Source organism: Lampetra planeri, unplaced genomic scaffold, assembly GCF_965212315.1.
Source record: "Lampetra planeri unplaced genomic scaffold, kcLamPlan1.2.h2 scaffold_1446, whole genome shotgun sequence".
Lineage (NCBI taxonomy): Eukaryota > Metazoa > Chordata > Hyperoartia > Petromyzontiformes > Petromyzontidae > Lampetra > Lampetra planeri.
Window position 1 is genome coordinate 13,421 of NW_027614169.1, and position 15,881 is coordinate 29,301.

General features: G+C 41.1%; 1 protein-coding gene across 1 annotated transcript; it reads right to left on the reverse strand.

The window, feature by feature from the left end:
* Nucleotides 1-1,216: 1,216 nt before the first annotated feature.
* Nucleotides 1,217-15,528, reverse strand: SPON1 (spondin 1; the record flags this gene model as incomplete). Its single annotated transcript, XM_078622324.1, is given in 12 exon segments — nt 1,217-1,386; nt 1,455-1,709; nt 2,333-2,494; nt 4,432-4,599; nt 5,044-5,214; nt 9,784-9,814; nt 9,816-9,967; nt 11,164-11,181; nt 11,184-11,238; nt 11,328-11,468; nt 13,668-13,869; nt 15,464-15,528. Coding segments are annotated over 12 exon segments (1,590 nt in total), but the record flags the coding sequence as incomplete, so codon positions are not given.
* Nucleotides 15,529-15,881: the final 353 nt, after the last annotated feature.

Here is a 15,881-nt window from a genome sequence, read left to right on the forward strand (position 1 = left end):
TCAGATTCTCATACATTTTTTCATTTTTCCAGAAAGGTATGTTGCCTCAAGGACCAACCCATTCAATAATGGAGGCAATCAGTAGGTAGGTATCTAACTATATTTACTGTGTATTATTCCTGACTCCCTTGATGTGCTGGAGTAGAAAACAAACTCACATTCATGGAGTTGGACAGAGCCAATGACCTCATGTAAAATGAAAGCTAAATTTTAATTTTGGAGCGACATTAAAGCCAGCTTCTCTTTGGTCAGACAACAGCTGTCCTTCTATGGCAGGAGGATTTTGCAAGTGCGAGCACATGCGCTGAAAGTGCAAATATAGTGTTTGAAAAGCAGTAGAACAAGTTAACGTAGGTCTACTTAAGTGTGAGGACTGAAAAAACATAATGTGGTGCTCTCATATTGAAACATCACACTCTTTAACAAAGACAAGACTGTTTCCTTTAAATCGGCAGCCCACCTGCATGGTCGACTTATCATTCACATGTCTGTGGAACCATTTACAATATTTAGGACACAATAAAATACATGAGGGTTATTCAAGTTTATATAAAAAAACAAATCTCCTTTCATATAACACGCTAATGGGGGGTGTCTTCGGGCCAGTGGGCATCATATAATATCTGTGAGCTGGAGCCAGCTGGACGCCACATTTTTAAAAAACTGGTAAATGTCAAACTACTCGTTTACGGTGTCTGAACCACATTGATAGACTCTTCACACCACTTATTCAGAAAATATTTGAGCTTGAATGAGAAGGAAACTGCTACAGCTGAAAGGGGGATAAACGTATTTCTGTGACAACTTCCTGTGAAAAACAGCAGCAGGTTTTGTTCAGAATTCCCAGGAAACTATTTGTGTCTCACTGCCCAGTACCCAAACCTATATCATGCCCTCACTGCAAAAACTACAATGAAAGGAATCTACTGTACGATAGTCTTTTCTTAAATCCTTGAGGAAAACATCTCTACGTAGTACTTCCATAGTGGTCTAAAGTAAAAGTCAGACATGTCAGCTAGTCGTCTATAATGGCTTCACTTTATCTTCCTTCGTTTCTTCTTCCCTTTACTTCAAGTACCTTATCTAGCTCTTTTTTTCCCTCAAACTATTTAACCATCTGACCCAAACCTTCCCTGCACAAAAAAAACTCCTTTCTTTATTTCATCAAATCTTTTCATGTAGTTCTCCTCCTCATCTCTGTAGCTAGTGGCGCCCCCTAGCAGGGATGAACGTTACAGGCACGTATCTCCTTGCGGTCCTTACAGCTGGCCGTCAATGTGCCCTTAGCTCGTTTCTTCTTCATCATCATAAAGCGCTCCTGGATCCCCCCTCCACAGGGTTGGTTGCACCCTGTCCAGCTGGTCCATGGCTGCGTTCCGCATCCTGCTGTAGCAAATGCTTCACAGCTCAACCGTAACAATAAAAGGAAGTTTAAACAAATTATCATTACCAACCTGACTGTTCTTCCAATACTGCATCTCTCCCCTGTTTCCCCCTTCGTCTCCTGTTGCCTCCTCCTCCTCTCTGCTGCTTTGATTTTGATCTGCACCTCCTGATCTTGCATTTCTTCCTCTGGATTGTTTCAGGACAAGCACTGCCCCCAAACTGTGGCTCAAGCTTGATCATGCGGGTTCGGATGGTGTGCCCTTTACCACAGGACTTGTTACACTCGGACCACTCGGACCACTCAGACACCATGCAGCTGATGGCTTGAGAGGGAAAAGACAGAGGGGTGAAGAGCTTCTTTTGGAGAGGCAGGAAGGGCAGTAAATGATCAGCAACAGTTTTTACACAAAAACTACTGTTTGGCTCCACATTAAAATGACCTTTAGACACATGCATTCAGTAATAACCCTGTCCTTTAAAGTGAGACTTAATGCTTATTTTGAGCAGTTCCTCACATCTTTTTTTTGTGAATAATACAACGTGTTTGCCGTCTGGAGGCGTAATGTGGGTTCTGAAGGGTTCCCTGAGACGGCAGCGGAGGCAGTGGCAGCCATTCTGGCAAGGTGCAATGATGTGTGACGTTTTGACATGTGCTCAAAGATATTTTTAGCAACAAGGAACCATGTCCACTTTGGAGACAGTGAGGTCAAGGAGCTCCTCCCTCTCCAGACAGAGGACAAGGAACATCAATTAGACAAAGAAAGGGTTCACTTTTGTTTTACAGAATACAATAAAACATTTTGTACCCGTCGTTCTGTATTGCTTTATTCCTTTGTGTAAGCACAAACTGGGGAGGTATTATTATACACCTGTGTACTTTTTAAATGATATATGCATGTACAGTATATGTATTTTATATGTAAAAAAAAGAGACTCAGTTACTCACGACATTCTGGCAGCATGCACTTCTCTGTCTGTTCCAGCTCCTCGTTACACTCAGGATCAGGATCAGACTTCAGCATCCTCTGACGTGTTCGTATGCCACGCCCACATGTCACACTACACTCACTCCAGTCCGACCATGGTGAAAGCATGCATGGGATGGTATCTGAAAATACAGATGCACACTGTTGGTGCTTATTTACATTACGTGTGTGTATATATACAATGTGTGTGTGTGTGTGTGTGTGTGTGTGTGTGTGTGTGTATATATATATAAGTGCTGTCAGTCGATTTAAAAAATTATCGCATTTTAATGTCATATCTGCTAAAGGTCTCCAGATAAAGAATTATATATATATTATGTGATATATATATATATATATTTAAAAATATATAATATTAAAAAATTGTAGTACATGACTAATCAATTGAATACAGTAAGAAGAGAAGGTTTGAAATCCAATTTTTTTATTGGTGAACTGTGCTTCATAAATGAAATACGAAAGTAAAGGTCAAGCACATCCGCAAACCAGTTAGGCCAGGTACAGTTAAATAAACAAAATTCTGAAATTGGCCTGCAATCAGCAGCAACCCACTTTGCGACTGTATTTGTCAATTTTTCTGTTGTGGATTTGCTCATTTGTTTCCCAAATTCAGCTAGCGTGGGTTGCCTGAACATGTTTCGTATTTAAATAGTACGTCAGGCTGGAGTTGCTCCGGTGGTAAGAGAACTCCATTTTGCAAAAACTACAAATCACAAATATCGTCCTGTCTCTGTTCTTTTCATAAATAAACTTGCCATTCAGTGGCCCGGATGAAGACACACTTGCCTCATCCTCCGGAGTCTCGTCCATGTCTGTTATTGTTGCCCACTGCCTTGTTAATTTGCCGGCGCAGGTGACGTAGCACGGCCGAGAAGACTAGGGTCCTTCAATGGGCCAAAATTCAAATGCGCAAGCATTGGCTCGCCACCATTGATACTCCTAATTAATTGCGTGAATTTATTTAACGCGTTAAATTGCGGCGTAATTAATTAATCGAATTAACGCGAACTACCGTTCAAAAGTTTGGGGTCACTAAGAAATGTCCTCCTTTTTGTAAGAAAAGGTTTTTTTTTTCAGTGACGACAACGTTAAATGAATCAGACTCATCTAGACATGTGGTAAATGACTATTCTAAGCTATGAACATCTGATTTTAATGGAATCTCTACCTACACCTACAGAGGCTTTTATCACCAACCATCTTTCCTGTGTTCTAATGCTAAATTGTTTTAGGTAATCATGTTAAAAGGTGAATGGTGTTTAAAAAACCATGGCGCAATTACGGTAGGGGACGGTAGGTACATGTACCCCACCACTTTTCCTCAAGATTCTTTTTTTTTTATGTCATTGTTTCATGGTGCTTTTCCACAACACAGTTGCAGTAAGTTTTTGTCACAGACAAGCAAAAGAACAGAGATGGAGCAGGACATGATTACTGATGTATGAGTTCGATATGAATGAATATACGCACTGAACATGAGACCTGTGCGATCTTAAGCAGTTTAAACTGACAGATCAATGCCAAACTGTAGGTTAGTTGAAAATATGTAGAACATGATAAAATCTGTGTTCATCACTTCATTTCCTTAGATGTCCAGATTTCCGAGGGAAGTCTGGTGCGTTTCAGCACCTCAGGAAGCGTCGCTCAAGGGATCAATGCAGACAGTGTGGCGACGGGAGTTAGGTGTGGGCCTTGGGGGTCCCCACCACATTTTAAACCCAACTGATGCCCATGAATAAAAAAACTGAACAGACAAAAAATTCAAACAAAAGGTGACATGGTGCAGGAGAAAGAGAACAGCTGACACTGAGGGGGCGGGTTTTATGGAAACTCGGAGCAGTGACCAGCTGCCTCCAGTTGTCAATCAGTGCATCAAGGGCCCAGGATCAAACAAAAACACACACACAGACATCACACAACAACCACAACCCAGCAAAGCCTGACAGAGGCCATGGGGCTGTCACACTGGACTAATCTGCCCTCTGAACTCCTGCATCAACAAAACAAATGTTCATGTGTCACACATGTATGATGAAGTGCTATAAAGGAAATAACTCACGGCATTCCGGCATCATGCATTTCTCCAATTCAGCCACCTCGGCCTTACACATGGATCCATCTATAGGAGGCATCTTCACCATGCGCTCACGTCTTCTCATGCCCAACCCACAAGTGACGCTGCAGGGATCCCACTCGCTCCACTCCGTCACCACACAGCTGCTGGTGGCTGTGGGGTACATTGGGCTGTTGAGTGGAGGTGTGCACTCTTCACATGCACTTTGGCTTTAATGGATTTTCTGTCAATAAGAGCTGTGAGATGGCGTCTACTGATTTCACATTTCATTCCTGGAGTTGAAATCATGCATTGGACTTGCCAAATTCTAATCTAGAGTCCTTTCAAATCCGACCTATCACTGTTCACAATATAATAAAAAATTAAAAAATAATTTTGATTTACTGCCCCAGATGTTAACGTGACTTAACTGGGGTTATTAGTCATGCAGACAAGAAGTTGATATGATTTAACAGATAACTCAAATGATTTGGCATCATCAAATGATGATGGCATTTGAGGCGACGTTCAAAATAAAAAGATCATTTTGTAAAAGAAAACCACTGAACACAAAGTTCCAACTAGAAACATGCATGAAAACAGCAGATAAAAACTCACAGCATTCGTCGTTAACAACACATTTCTCTGTTTCCTCAGTGTTGAGCTGGCAAAGTGAACCGTCCTCAGGATACTGTTTGACGTAACGTTCTCTCGACCTCATTCCCATCCCACAGGACACACTGCAGGCTGACCAGCTGATCCACTCCGACATCATGCATGTTGAAGGTTCTTTCAACCAGGAAATATAACAAATGCTTATGAAGCAACAGACACTATTATAGGAAAATCCTGACATTAAAGACTTATTCAGTATGCACATGCACGTTTTTGTGACACACTTGTCTGACCTGTGATAACAAAAGCTTGTTTGTTGTCAAACACTTTTCTGTAGATGGCAACCCAAGTTGATTACATAAACAAGCAAGAAAGAAAAAGAAAAAAACACTAAAGACAGTGAAACACCATAGTCTTGTTTTTCACAAGAGCCCTTTGTCTTGCATATTTTAGATGGCACCTGCTCCTACACACCTGATCACCTGAATCAACCTCTGTGATGTTCTACAGAGGTCTGCTGACAACAACCTGCTGACTTGAATCAGGTATGTAGGATCAGGTGACATCTATAGCCTGCAGGACGAGGGGCTCCCAAGGACCAGGTTGGGGACCCCTGCTCTGAAGTTGACACAAGGAACAATGTCATTGCCTTCCGCTACCCAGCTGTCACGTCCCAAAGAGTGTCATGGTGTGATGAGTATGGAGGACAAACATGACTAATGGAATGACAGCCTTAAGTAAGTATATCTGTCTAGTCTGTAAATCACACATACAACATTGTTGATGTATTCATAATTTAATTGAAAACAACAAGGCAATGCATGCTTGTCTTTTTGATTATTTGTTAGAATCTAAGTCTGATACATCCATGCATTCATTCTAGCTTTACTGAAGTACCAGTAAAGCAAATCATAAAATCTTCTTCTAAGTGTCAGGTGTCTAATGATGCTGCTTTTATATATTTAGTTCATTCACGTTCCTGTTCATATTGTTTACATTGAAACAAACACATACGTATAGGTCCTCCACTGTTTTATCCCAACACTCACTGGTATTTAACTTGCTGGTAAATTTGCTTTTGTAAGAATAATTGTCCTTCTCAGTGAACTAAGCAGTGCTGGTTCCATGAACATAAATTAAATGTTGGCGATAACGGAATACATAGAAATGCATTAAAGTGGTAATTCACACATGATGCATTATTTATTACTATAGTCTTGACATTTGGAACAATATTAGTATTTATCAAATTTGGTGTTCATACAGTAGGTCGCTCATGTCCTTAAATCTTGGTTCTCAAGTATTTTTCAAAATGTCATAGAATAAAAAATAGATCACGATAAACAATATATACAAGCAAAATAAGAGGAAAATAGGAGGGTTAGAAAGAATGAGACATAATGATGCAACTTAACTATCAGACATCCAGTGGAAGATTGGTACAGCAAGAAGCAACATCATCTAGAGTCTAAGATTCTCTGTTTTGCAACATATAATGTTATACAAACACACACACACTCACACACACACACACATTGTGGAAAGTGCCACATGCAAGAAAAGGCCACACAAATAAATGTTTGGTGAATAAAATCAGTGAAAATTAACTCCAAACACTTCACTCTCCACTAAGAAAGAAAAGATACAGGTATGATACAGTTGAAACGAGACATTCAGCGAGCCAACAAAGGAGAAGTGCTCAGGAACAAAACTACATCCAGGTTGCTGTCTGAGAATCAATAGGAGAAGCTGTGTGTGTGTGTGTGTGTGTGTGTGTGTGTGTGTGTGTGTGTGTGTGTGTGTGTGTGTGTGTCTGTCTGTTTGTGTGTCTGTTTGTGTGTGCGTGGCACTCTCAGCCTTGAACATCAGACATCCAGAGAACAAGGGAGGAAGATGGAGAAGAAGACACTGACTATGTTGCCTCTCATCTTTGTGAATTTGGAAGAACAAATCTTTTTGGTCATTAACTATTCTAAATCACGTACAGAAAAAAATGTTCCTTTCACAATTCATCCGACGTGCTCACGTTTTTTGTTTTTTTTTTTTGTTACAGGCTCTGAAAAACATATATATGTTTTCTATCTTATAGAAGTAAGAAAGAAAAGTTTCTCTTTTGCTGACAAAAGGAGGTAAGGAAAGACACAAGGTTATTGTTGTTGGACTCATGAAATGGGCTTATTCCGTTTCAGCCTTTGAATAATTGGTTTCCCGAACATGTCCAATCCTGCTACTGTGTTTACTGTAGTGAACAACAAACACATAATGTGGTCATTTATTCAGACAAAGATAAACACAATCTTGATGCCAGAAGCTGCTGAGCATTAACAGCTAATCCACATGATCTTTTATGTTTCAGTGAAGTAATTAAAGTATCCAAACACTGCAGTTTACTTTTGTTTATGGGGGATTTATTGTATTTTGTGACATATTTCATTCATCTACGGGTTGCGGTCATGCTGGAGTCAATACCAGCTGTCGTGACATATTTCACTTAACCCTTCATAGACGGGAGGTGGCGCGCGTCTTTTACCTTTAAGGACGGGATGACGTTTACGTATGAAGCTGTACTTTTCCTCCCATTTCCTGTCTCTAGGCCAATGAAATCATCCAGGATCCTGAAATCATAAAAGCGACTAGCGACAAATCTAGCTCGAGTTTTCTGGTGGCGAGTCACCGAGTCACCGACTCCACAGCACGTATTGCTCCGCAGTTCCGTTCTGTTGTGAGCGGCAGCAGAGCGGCCAGCGGGTGCTGCATGAGCTCCTCCCCCCCGTTCCAAAGCTCTCACAGGCAGTCAGCTTGGCATCAGTCCCCGCTGCTGTATCCAGAGTAAACCGACCCTCCTTCACTGCTCTGAATCAATCGACAAGAACTTCGCTGCTGATCCACCACTGGAATCAACAGAAGAAAGTCCATTTGTAGTTCTAAGTTTATTTGATTTTATTTTTTACTTACGAGTTGACAACCATGTTGACAACGATGCCCGTCGTTAGGTAGAAGATGACGAGCGCCACCTCCCGTCTATAATGGGTCGATGTCACAAATGAGCTCAGCGAAAAGCCAGCTCACACATCCTATGATCACAGAGCTTCCACCGTATTCTGTGCCTGTTGGGTAATCCTTCACAACGCCGACTGTCAACTACTGACTGCAGTAATCCTTCACAACGCCGACTGTCAACTACTGACTGCACAATTAAATTCCTGGATAAAGGATCATCAGGCTTTGAAATATAAATGAGGCAGCAGCTTTGTATTTTTGTGACAGATTCAATTGGTTTATGTTAAAACAAACCATCTATGGTCACATTTTGTCAGGAGGAGAAAACATTCTTGAGCTTTAATCTGTTTATCATATTTCAGAACACCCAACTTGTTAATAGGAGACGAATGCCTCAGACTTTGAGAGGATTAGGCCAGGCGACATGCAATCTTCTTCTTTGATGCTTCATCGTGTACAGTCAGTCGACAAGGATATCACTGTGTTTTTATCCATGCAATGGAATTAAAATGTGATTTGGAGGTTGTGTTTGTTTGAAATCTAAAAGCTCCGTCAACGAACAAGTGTTTGCAATTTGTTCACGTTTTTTTCGTTTGTTATCTTACGCCTACTTCTGTTAAAGGTCATGGTTATTGTACCAGGTTAGGTTTATGAAAGAGTTTTAAACATGGAAATACTTTTTACAGCAACAGTAAATGAATCTGCAAGAGCTGCTGCATCTGATGGCAGGTCAAGTGTGTCCTATTTTGTTTTCTTTGTGGGGTGATTTTTACAGCTGGTTAGAAAAAAAAATTACATATTTGATCAGCAGCACTGTCTGTTACCAGAGCCTCTGTGAGCTATTTTAAGTCAGGAAGGATTCACATCGAAACAGGAGGCCACTAAAGCAAACAGAGACGTACAATTTTGACACACAACTGTCACATCGCTGCTCCTCTCAGAACAAAGGCAGAGTATGAGGAGACGTCCTCTACCACTCTGCAATGTTGGTTTCTGCCACTGACTCTGCCCTCTGCCACTGTTTCTCTCTCACCACCCTCTCATTCTCGGTTTGGCTCTGATCTCAAACCTGCTGAGGAACACAATGCGAGGTTGCACCCAACTATTTGCAGAGATCGCATTTCAGACTCATTTACATACAAAGCTGTGTTCAATCAGGTGTCGCTTTTTCCTAGAAGAAAGTCAGCATATCATCAGATTTCATGTTAAGAAAAAAACAAAACTGATGTTGAGATCATCAGCTTGGAACAAAACAGACACTATACAGTACTATACAGGTATACTAGTAACTGCCTTGCAGAATGACTAAATATGAAATGGTGGAGCACATACACAATAGTTGCTTTTCAATGGAATTTTCATTCCAGGAACATTGTGTCCCCTATTCTGTTTCATGTTGTATATGGGGTACGGAGGTAGAATGGAGTCAAATTTGTTCCACCTCCAATTCGGCAGTAGATGTATATTCAAGGTTTAGCAAAATGTGACTCCCGTTCCTCATCCACTGTGTAGAACAGCAAATTGTCAAGGAGGAACAGAGTGTGTCTCATCAAAATACACACTCTGTATTTTGATGAGACACTACATGTGATCCATCACCAGGAGCAGAGGAGAAGCAGACAAAGATATTTTTAACAGCTAACAAGAAAGCTGTACGTGAAATTTAATTGTCACATCTCTGGTTCTGCAGGACTCGATCTTACCAGGACAACTGGATTCAACTGTGTGCTTCTAACTGCTCACCCTCCATACTGCACCCAGGACCCATGCAGGGACTGGAAGTCTTGAGTGTGTGGACACGGGACGCTGAGGTCCAGCTGGGCCTTCAGCATCCTCTGCCTCATCCTGCGGCCTTTTTCACAGGTAGCACTGCTGCACGCCGACCAGGGAGACCAGCCTGAGTAGATACACGTCTCTGGTGTGTCGTCTAAGAGTTGGGACAAAAAAAAAAACATGTGAGGGGGGGACTTGATGGGACATAGAAACAGACATGGTCTGTCTATTTATCTATCAAAGGTGATTATATGAACACACAGTTCACTATAAGTACTGCTAAGTGTTTGTAGCACCATCAGGTCCCCAGAAACAGGGGCAGTTAAGAGGTGAGTCCAGGTTAAGTGAAAGCAGTGAATCCCCAGGCAGGACTAGGGGGGGGGTGGACTTGCATCTTTGTGGAGTCCTCCACATGACTACAGGTAGACGGCATTAAGAATTCTGAGCAAAATCCTGCAGCAAACTCATGACACTGACAGGAGCTTAAAGCCCCCGTGGCAATGACAATGTGTGTTTGTTATCCACTGGCCTGTGTCTCAGCTGACGAGGAAGTGTAACATTAGCTGACAAAAACTGGAAGAAAAGACAATACTCTTCCTCCTAAAGAATACACAATGTTTGGGTTTGCCCAAACAAAGCATGGTGATCAAAGTAATCAAATGGAGAGTTACAGCTTTTATATCATTGATATATTTACTACGTAGTTGAACATTTTTATTAAAAGAATACACTTGATCTTTGGGAGACGGAATGAATTATTAATAATAATGAGTTATGTAATTTATTACTAATAGTGTTTTATTCTTAAAAGTGTTTGCTTTGTAACAGTGTGTGTGTGGGGGGCAATATTCTCACAGCAGGTGAAGACAAGGACCTACTTGATGTGTATTCTGACATACTTATTCTGACTGACTTACCTGAGGCTCATCACAAACCAGTCAGCAACTATGTGTGTGTCCTTGAGCATCATAAGAGACTGAAACTCTTCAGTATCCTCTCAGACCTTGGGTTACATGACTTTGAAATTGAATTGAAAAAGTGAAAAATACATTGGCCAAATTCAAAAGAAGTAAATAAGAAAAGAGTTTGTTGTCTGGGATTGTTCTTGGCGGCCAACAGATGTTGATGTTTGTACTGGCCTGTTCTTGTTCTCTCTTGTGATGGGGACAAAAATAGGAAAATAATGCAATAAAAATGATAGTAACTTTTTGAATGTATACAGACCTCTAAAGAAACCCAAGGGACACTGCACATCAGATCAGGATGGCCCTTGTTGAAGAGGTAGGTTTTGAGGTATAATGTCCGGTCTGAAGTAGTGTGTGTGTGTGCATGTGTGTGTGTTCATTGTACCTTCTGCCTTCTCTTCTTGTCAATGTCAGCCACAATGTCATCGATGCTATCTGGAACCACATTACATTGCTCCCCCTGTGCAGACAAGGAAAACATGCCATTTTTAATCTGAAAATCCCCGCTCACACAAACACACACACAAATAGTATGAGACTGTATTGTACCTTCCTGGCGATCCGCTCAACAACCAATCGTGCCACAGGGGTGATGGCTCCTCCCTCTGGGTCATAGAAAGGGCTCTGCGGGTGATCTAAACTGGTCAGTGGTCGAATCTTCTCTTGAGGAATGGTTGGCTTGTTTGGTGCCTGGAAAAGATGAGATGAGATTCTCGCATTACTTCTCAGTGATAATTTCATAAGTTTAGAAGTCAGAAATTTCATGAATTCCAGTGCTGCGTCTTTCAAATATAAAAGGGTAAATTATACTTTCCTCAAATCAGGATAAGTAATAAGTCTATAATGTGCAAATTTGCAAAACAACAACCACCCTTCTCTCAGACACTTTTACATATTATACACGCAAGGACTGACGAGGGAACCGAAGCTGTCAATTTACAAGTCGATCTATGTTCCAGCCCTCACTTATGGTCATGAGCTTTGGATTATGAGTGAAAGAACGAGATTGCGGCTACAAGTGGCTGAAATGGGTTTTCCTTTGTAGGGTGGCTGGGCTCAGTCCTTAGAGAAAGGGGTGAGGAGCTTTGATACGGGGAGGGACTGAAAGTACAGCTGCTGCTCCTCCACATCGAAAGGAGGCCAATTGAGATGATCTATTAAAGATGCCCCCCAGACAACTCCCCAGGAAGGTGATTCAGGCATGTCCACCTGGAAGGAGACCCAGAGGCCAACCCAGGACAGGCTGAAGGATTATATCTCGCGGCTGCCTTGGGAAAGCCTTGACATTCCCTGGAAGAGCTGGGTGAAAGTAGTGGTGCGCTAAAGGAAGGAACCCAGGTCACTTTACATAACACTAATATAATCTTTTTTTAAAAAAATGGCTGAAACCACAGCACAGATCTGAAAGCTACATTTAAATCAGCCTCAAGGAGCCGTCCACTGAGCTTCCACCAATCAAACTTAAAAAGACAAATAGACAGAGCATATAAATTATCAGGAACATTATATTGGAGGAACATTAGACAATAATTCAACGATGGAAACTGTAAAACAGCAGTTACACGAATATGTGAATTCATCAGTTGTCCACTGGATTCTGACCAAAAATGGTGAAGTGGGTGAGTTAGTGCTGAAGGCATCACATAGCCTCAACCTTCTGTTTTATCGATATAGATTCAGGACATGGTTGGCACGAATGTGCGAACATGTATTGACAGAACTTTAAAAAACGGTAGAGCGAAGATAGCCACAAACACACATTAATTATTCTATTTGTTCTAACAAGTTAGCTCAACCTTTTGTTTCATGTTTCACCTCCTTCACTGATTTACAATATTCAGCAAAAATCAATAAGATGAAGGCAAGACATCTACAAAGGGACTGTGAAAGGACAGCTGCACCATTTTTAAACCTGGATCCTGTTGCCCGTGTATGGGAGTCAAAATGCCCCAGAGACCAAAATTATGTCAATGCTGCAGTATAAGCAAAAGGCTGCAATTTTAATTATAGTTGTTTACCATTGTCAGGCTTTGATTGCTGTCATTAGTGTCTAATAACATCATAAGCTGCGTTTCCATTTCCCCTTGAATTGTGCAAAACCTAAATATAGTAATAAAAAATCGTAATGGAAACACCTAAACATTGAAAAACATCTCAAATATCTCAAATATCAAATATGTAAAAGGTTTTTACGCTCTCGTGAGGTGGTTTTTCAGACGTGTAGATATCGAAGTATATCGCAAAAGTTTAATGGAAACACTTTTTTCGTATTTGCACATCACTGGACCAGAAATCTATTTGCGTCCGCTCCCATACATATGGACTTTGCCCATGAACTATCACCCACTGCCTTCGTCTCCTCATAATAACAGCGACAACAGCAGTAGTGCAGACAACGGAAATAGCTGCTCCGAAACGCAAAATGTTTTTTACTGCCATCCTCCTTAAAGTGGGGTCTTGCTAACAGGACAGGTATTTACAAGCTTATGCCTTTGAACGGTGTCAGCCACCGTACTTATGCGCTTACCACCATTCAATGGAAACACCTGCAAGTCACAATTGGATTTTGTCAAAATTTTAGAAGAATCACTTTTATTTTGCGAAAAACTATAATGGAAACACAGCTATAGAAACCCTACAAAGCGAGACAGGTGTACAATCTGCTGTGAAGTCTCTGTGAGCTCAGATGTTGCAGTCTGAATATTCCCGAATGGCCCACATGTTTTCTTAATACTTAAGTGGGTAGATATTCTATCATGAATGCAGACAAATCGCTAAAGTCAGAATATTACTTGAGGACAGAAACAAAACAACTGAAACAACCTTCAGCTGTCTGCCTGTAACAACATCATTAAGTAAAAATGTAGACACAATGGTGTAATAGATGACCTCGTATGTGATGCCGCCGTCAGTGCCGGCATCCCAGGGGATAAGATCTGTCTCTAGCTTCTGGACCCAGCCACACTCCTTGGTGCAGAGGTCCTCTCCTGACAGCCCCACGTTCCAGTCCGGACTGGGGCCCAACATAGTGAGAAAGGACATCAGATGACGGGTCTGGTCCACTGAAAACTCTGCTGATGGAGCTGCTCGCCTGGTGATGGTGGAGAAGAGAAAACGGATGAAATATCTGAAATATCCAGTTAAAGGCAGTAATATTTTATAATGTAAAAAGTAGGGGTGGGACACATGTTAATTCAGATTAAGTAATTGCAAAGAAGATAATGCATTAAAAATATTAATGCATTTTATCGCAGTTTGCATACCAAACAACGTTTGTCAGTGCACCATGTCGTGGAACGCCAATTATACTGACGCACACTGTTCCGACTACAACAATGGAGCATGAAAGGAATATATGTGGAATATATACAAAAGTCCCTTCCAAAACCAAATTTGGACATGACATGATATCAGGAATCCCCACTCCACCATATCAAAAGCCTTTTCAGCATCTAGCGATAGAGATCGGGTTATTACGATTCCCTACGACTCCCAGATGCCCTATTCTTGACGAAGCCCACCTGCTCACCACCTATAATATCTGGTAGCATTTCTTCTAGTCTTGATGCCAGGGTCTCTGTCAAGATCCTGTAGTCCAGGAGACTCACTGGTCTGTAATTGTCTGCGTCCGACCCATCTCTAGGCTTTTTAGGTATCAACGAAATCAATGCGTCATTAAACGTATTTGGTAATGAGACATACTGTAAGTATTTCAGTACCTTTTTTGATTATTAGGATGTTACTTCATGATAAGACCAGACAGATGTCTCTCTCTCTCTGCCACCTGCCTGATGCTGCTTCCTATGCTTTAGTTCCTTTGTGTTATGTAGGTTGAAAGACTGAGGGCTCCGACAGATTTAGCATATTGTTGATATTTACCTCCGCCAAAGAGGTTATGTTTTTGCTGGCATTTATCTGTCTGTTTGTTTGTCAGTTAGCAAAATAACTCAAAAAGTTACCAACGGATTTTAATGATATTTTCAGGAAATTCGGATAATGGGACAAGGAAGGATTCCTACTCTTCTTGAAATAGGGCCATTTTCACCAGATGTGTATATAACACGCAATACCAGAAGTGGACTGTCACTGTGGAGCAGTGGTGAACATGTCTGGCTTTTAATCCAAAGTTTGGGGTTTCGTTTTTGTTTTACTATTAAATTGTGAAAGTGAAAAAGTTAAATTAAGAACAAAAATCTAAAACAGAGCTCAGTGTGCATGATTTGTGAGACAAGATTGATCATGATATTTGACTACTTGTGACAAATGCTTGTTCTGATGATCAGGGAAGTTTATTAGAGTATAGTAAAATACATGTAGGACAATAATATTGAGTAAAAATCCCAATATGGATGGAAATGAGCTGCTTGGTAGAGGTCTGCGATCTCCATGTGCTTTTCTGGTATATCGTTGTGGTTTGTGTGATTGATCCAGTGCTCCTTCATCGTTTGCTAATTTCAGCCAGGCCACCAGTCTCCTTTAGTTCTGTTCTATTTTCCTTTTCCTATTACTTATTACCAGTGTTTTGGTGAAGCTTGGGTCTTTGGCATCTCTCTGTTATGTGTTGCCAGCTTCCTATGAGCCGGAGTATGACACTGCTGTTAATGTCCAGATGTACACAGTTTTAGTCTAATCCTTCTCAAAGGAGCATTTTTCCTTTAGTGCAAAAGACAGTGAGAGATACTTACAAGTTAAGAGGCTGCCAGGCTGGCCACTGAGCCTTAGTCTTAATGACGGTCAGTACTTCATCCCCCTGAGGGATAGAGAGCGAGAACAATTTATCAATAAATGGAGGAAGATAAAGGTAGAAAGAAATGACACAAAAGGCCAAAGTTGACAAATTGACATGGCTAAGGGTGAGGACACTCACCCAAGGCCAGCAAAGTACATCCCACTTTTCAGAGGCTTAAGAGCCTGGACAAATGTCTGACTTATCAGGATAAAAATTGCTTTGTGCTGGCTCATAATAGCGTTCCATCATTCTGGTCAAGAACCTCAATCTGCAGCCAACCACCTCTTTCCACTTTATGGTCTGAACATTTTTGATCATGAAACATGTATGTATATAACAGCAAAAATGTTTTAGTGTGGTGTGGGAGAACAGAT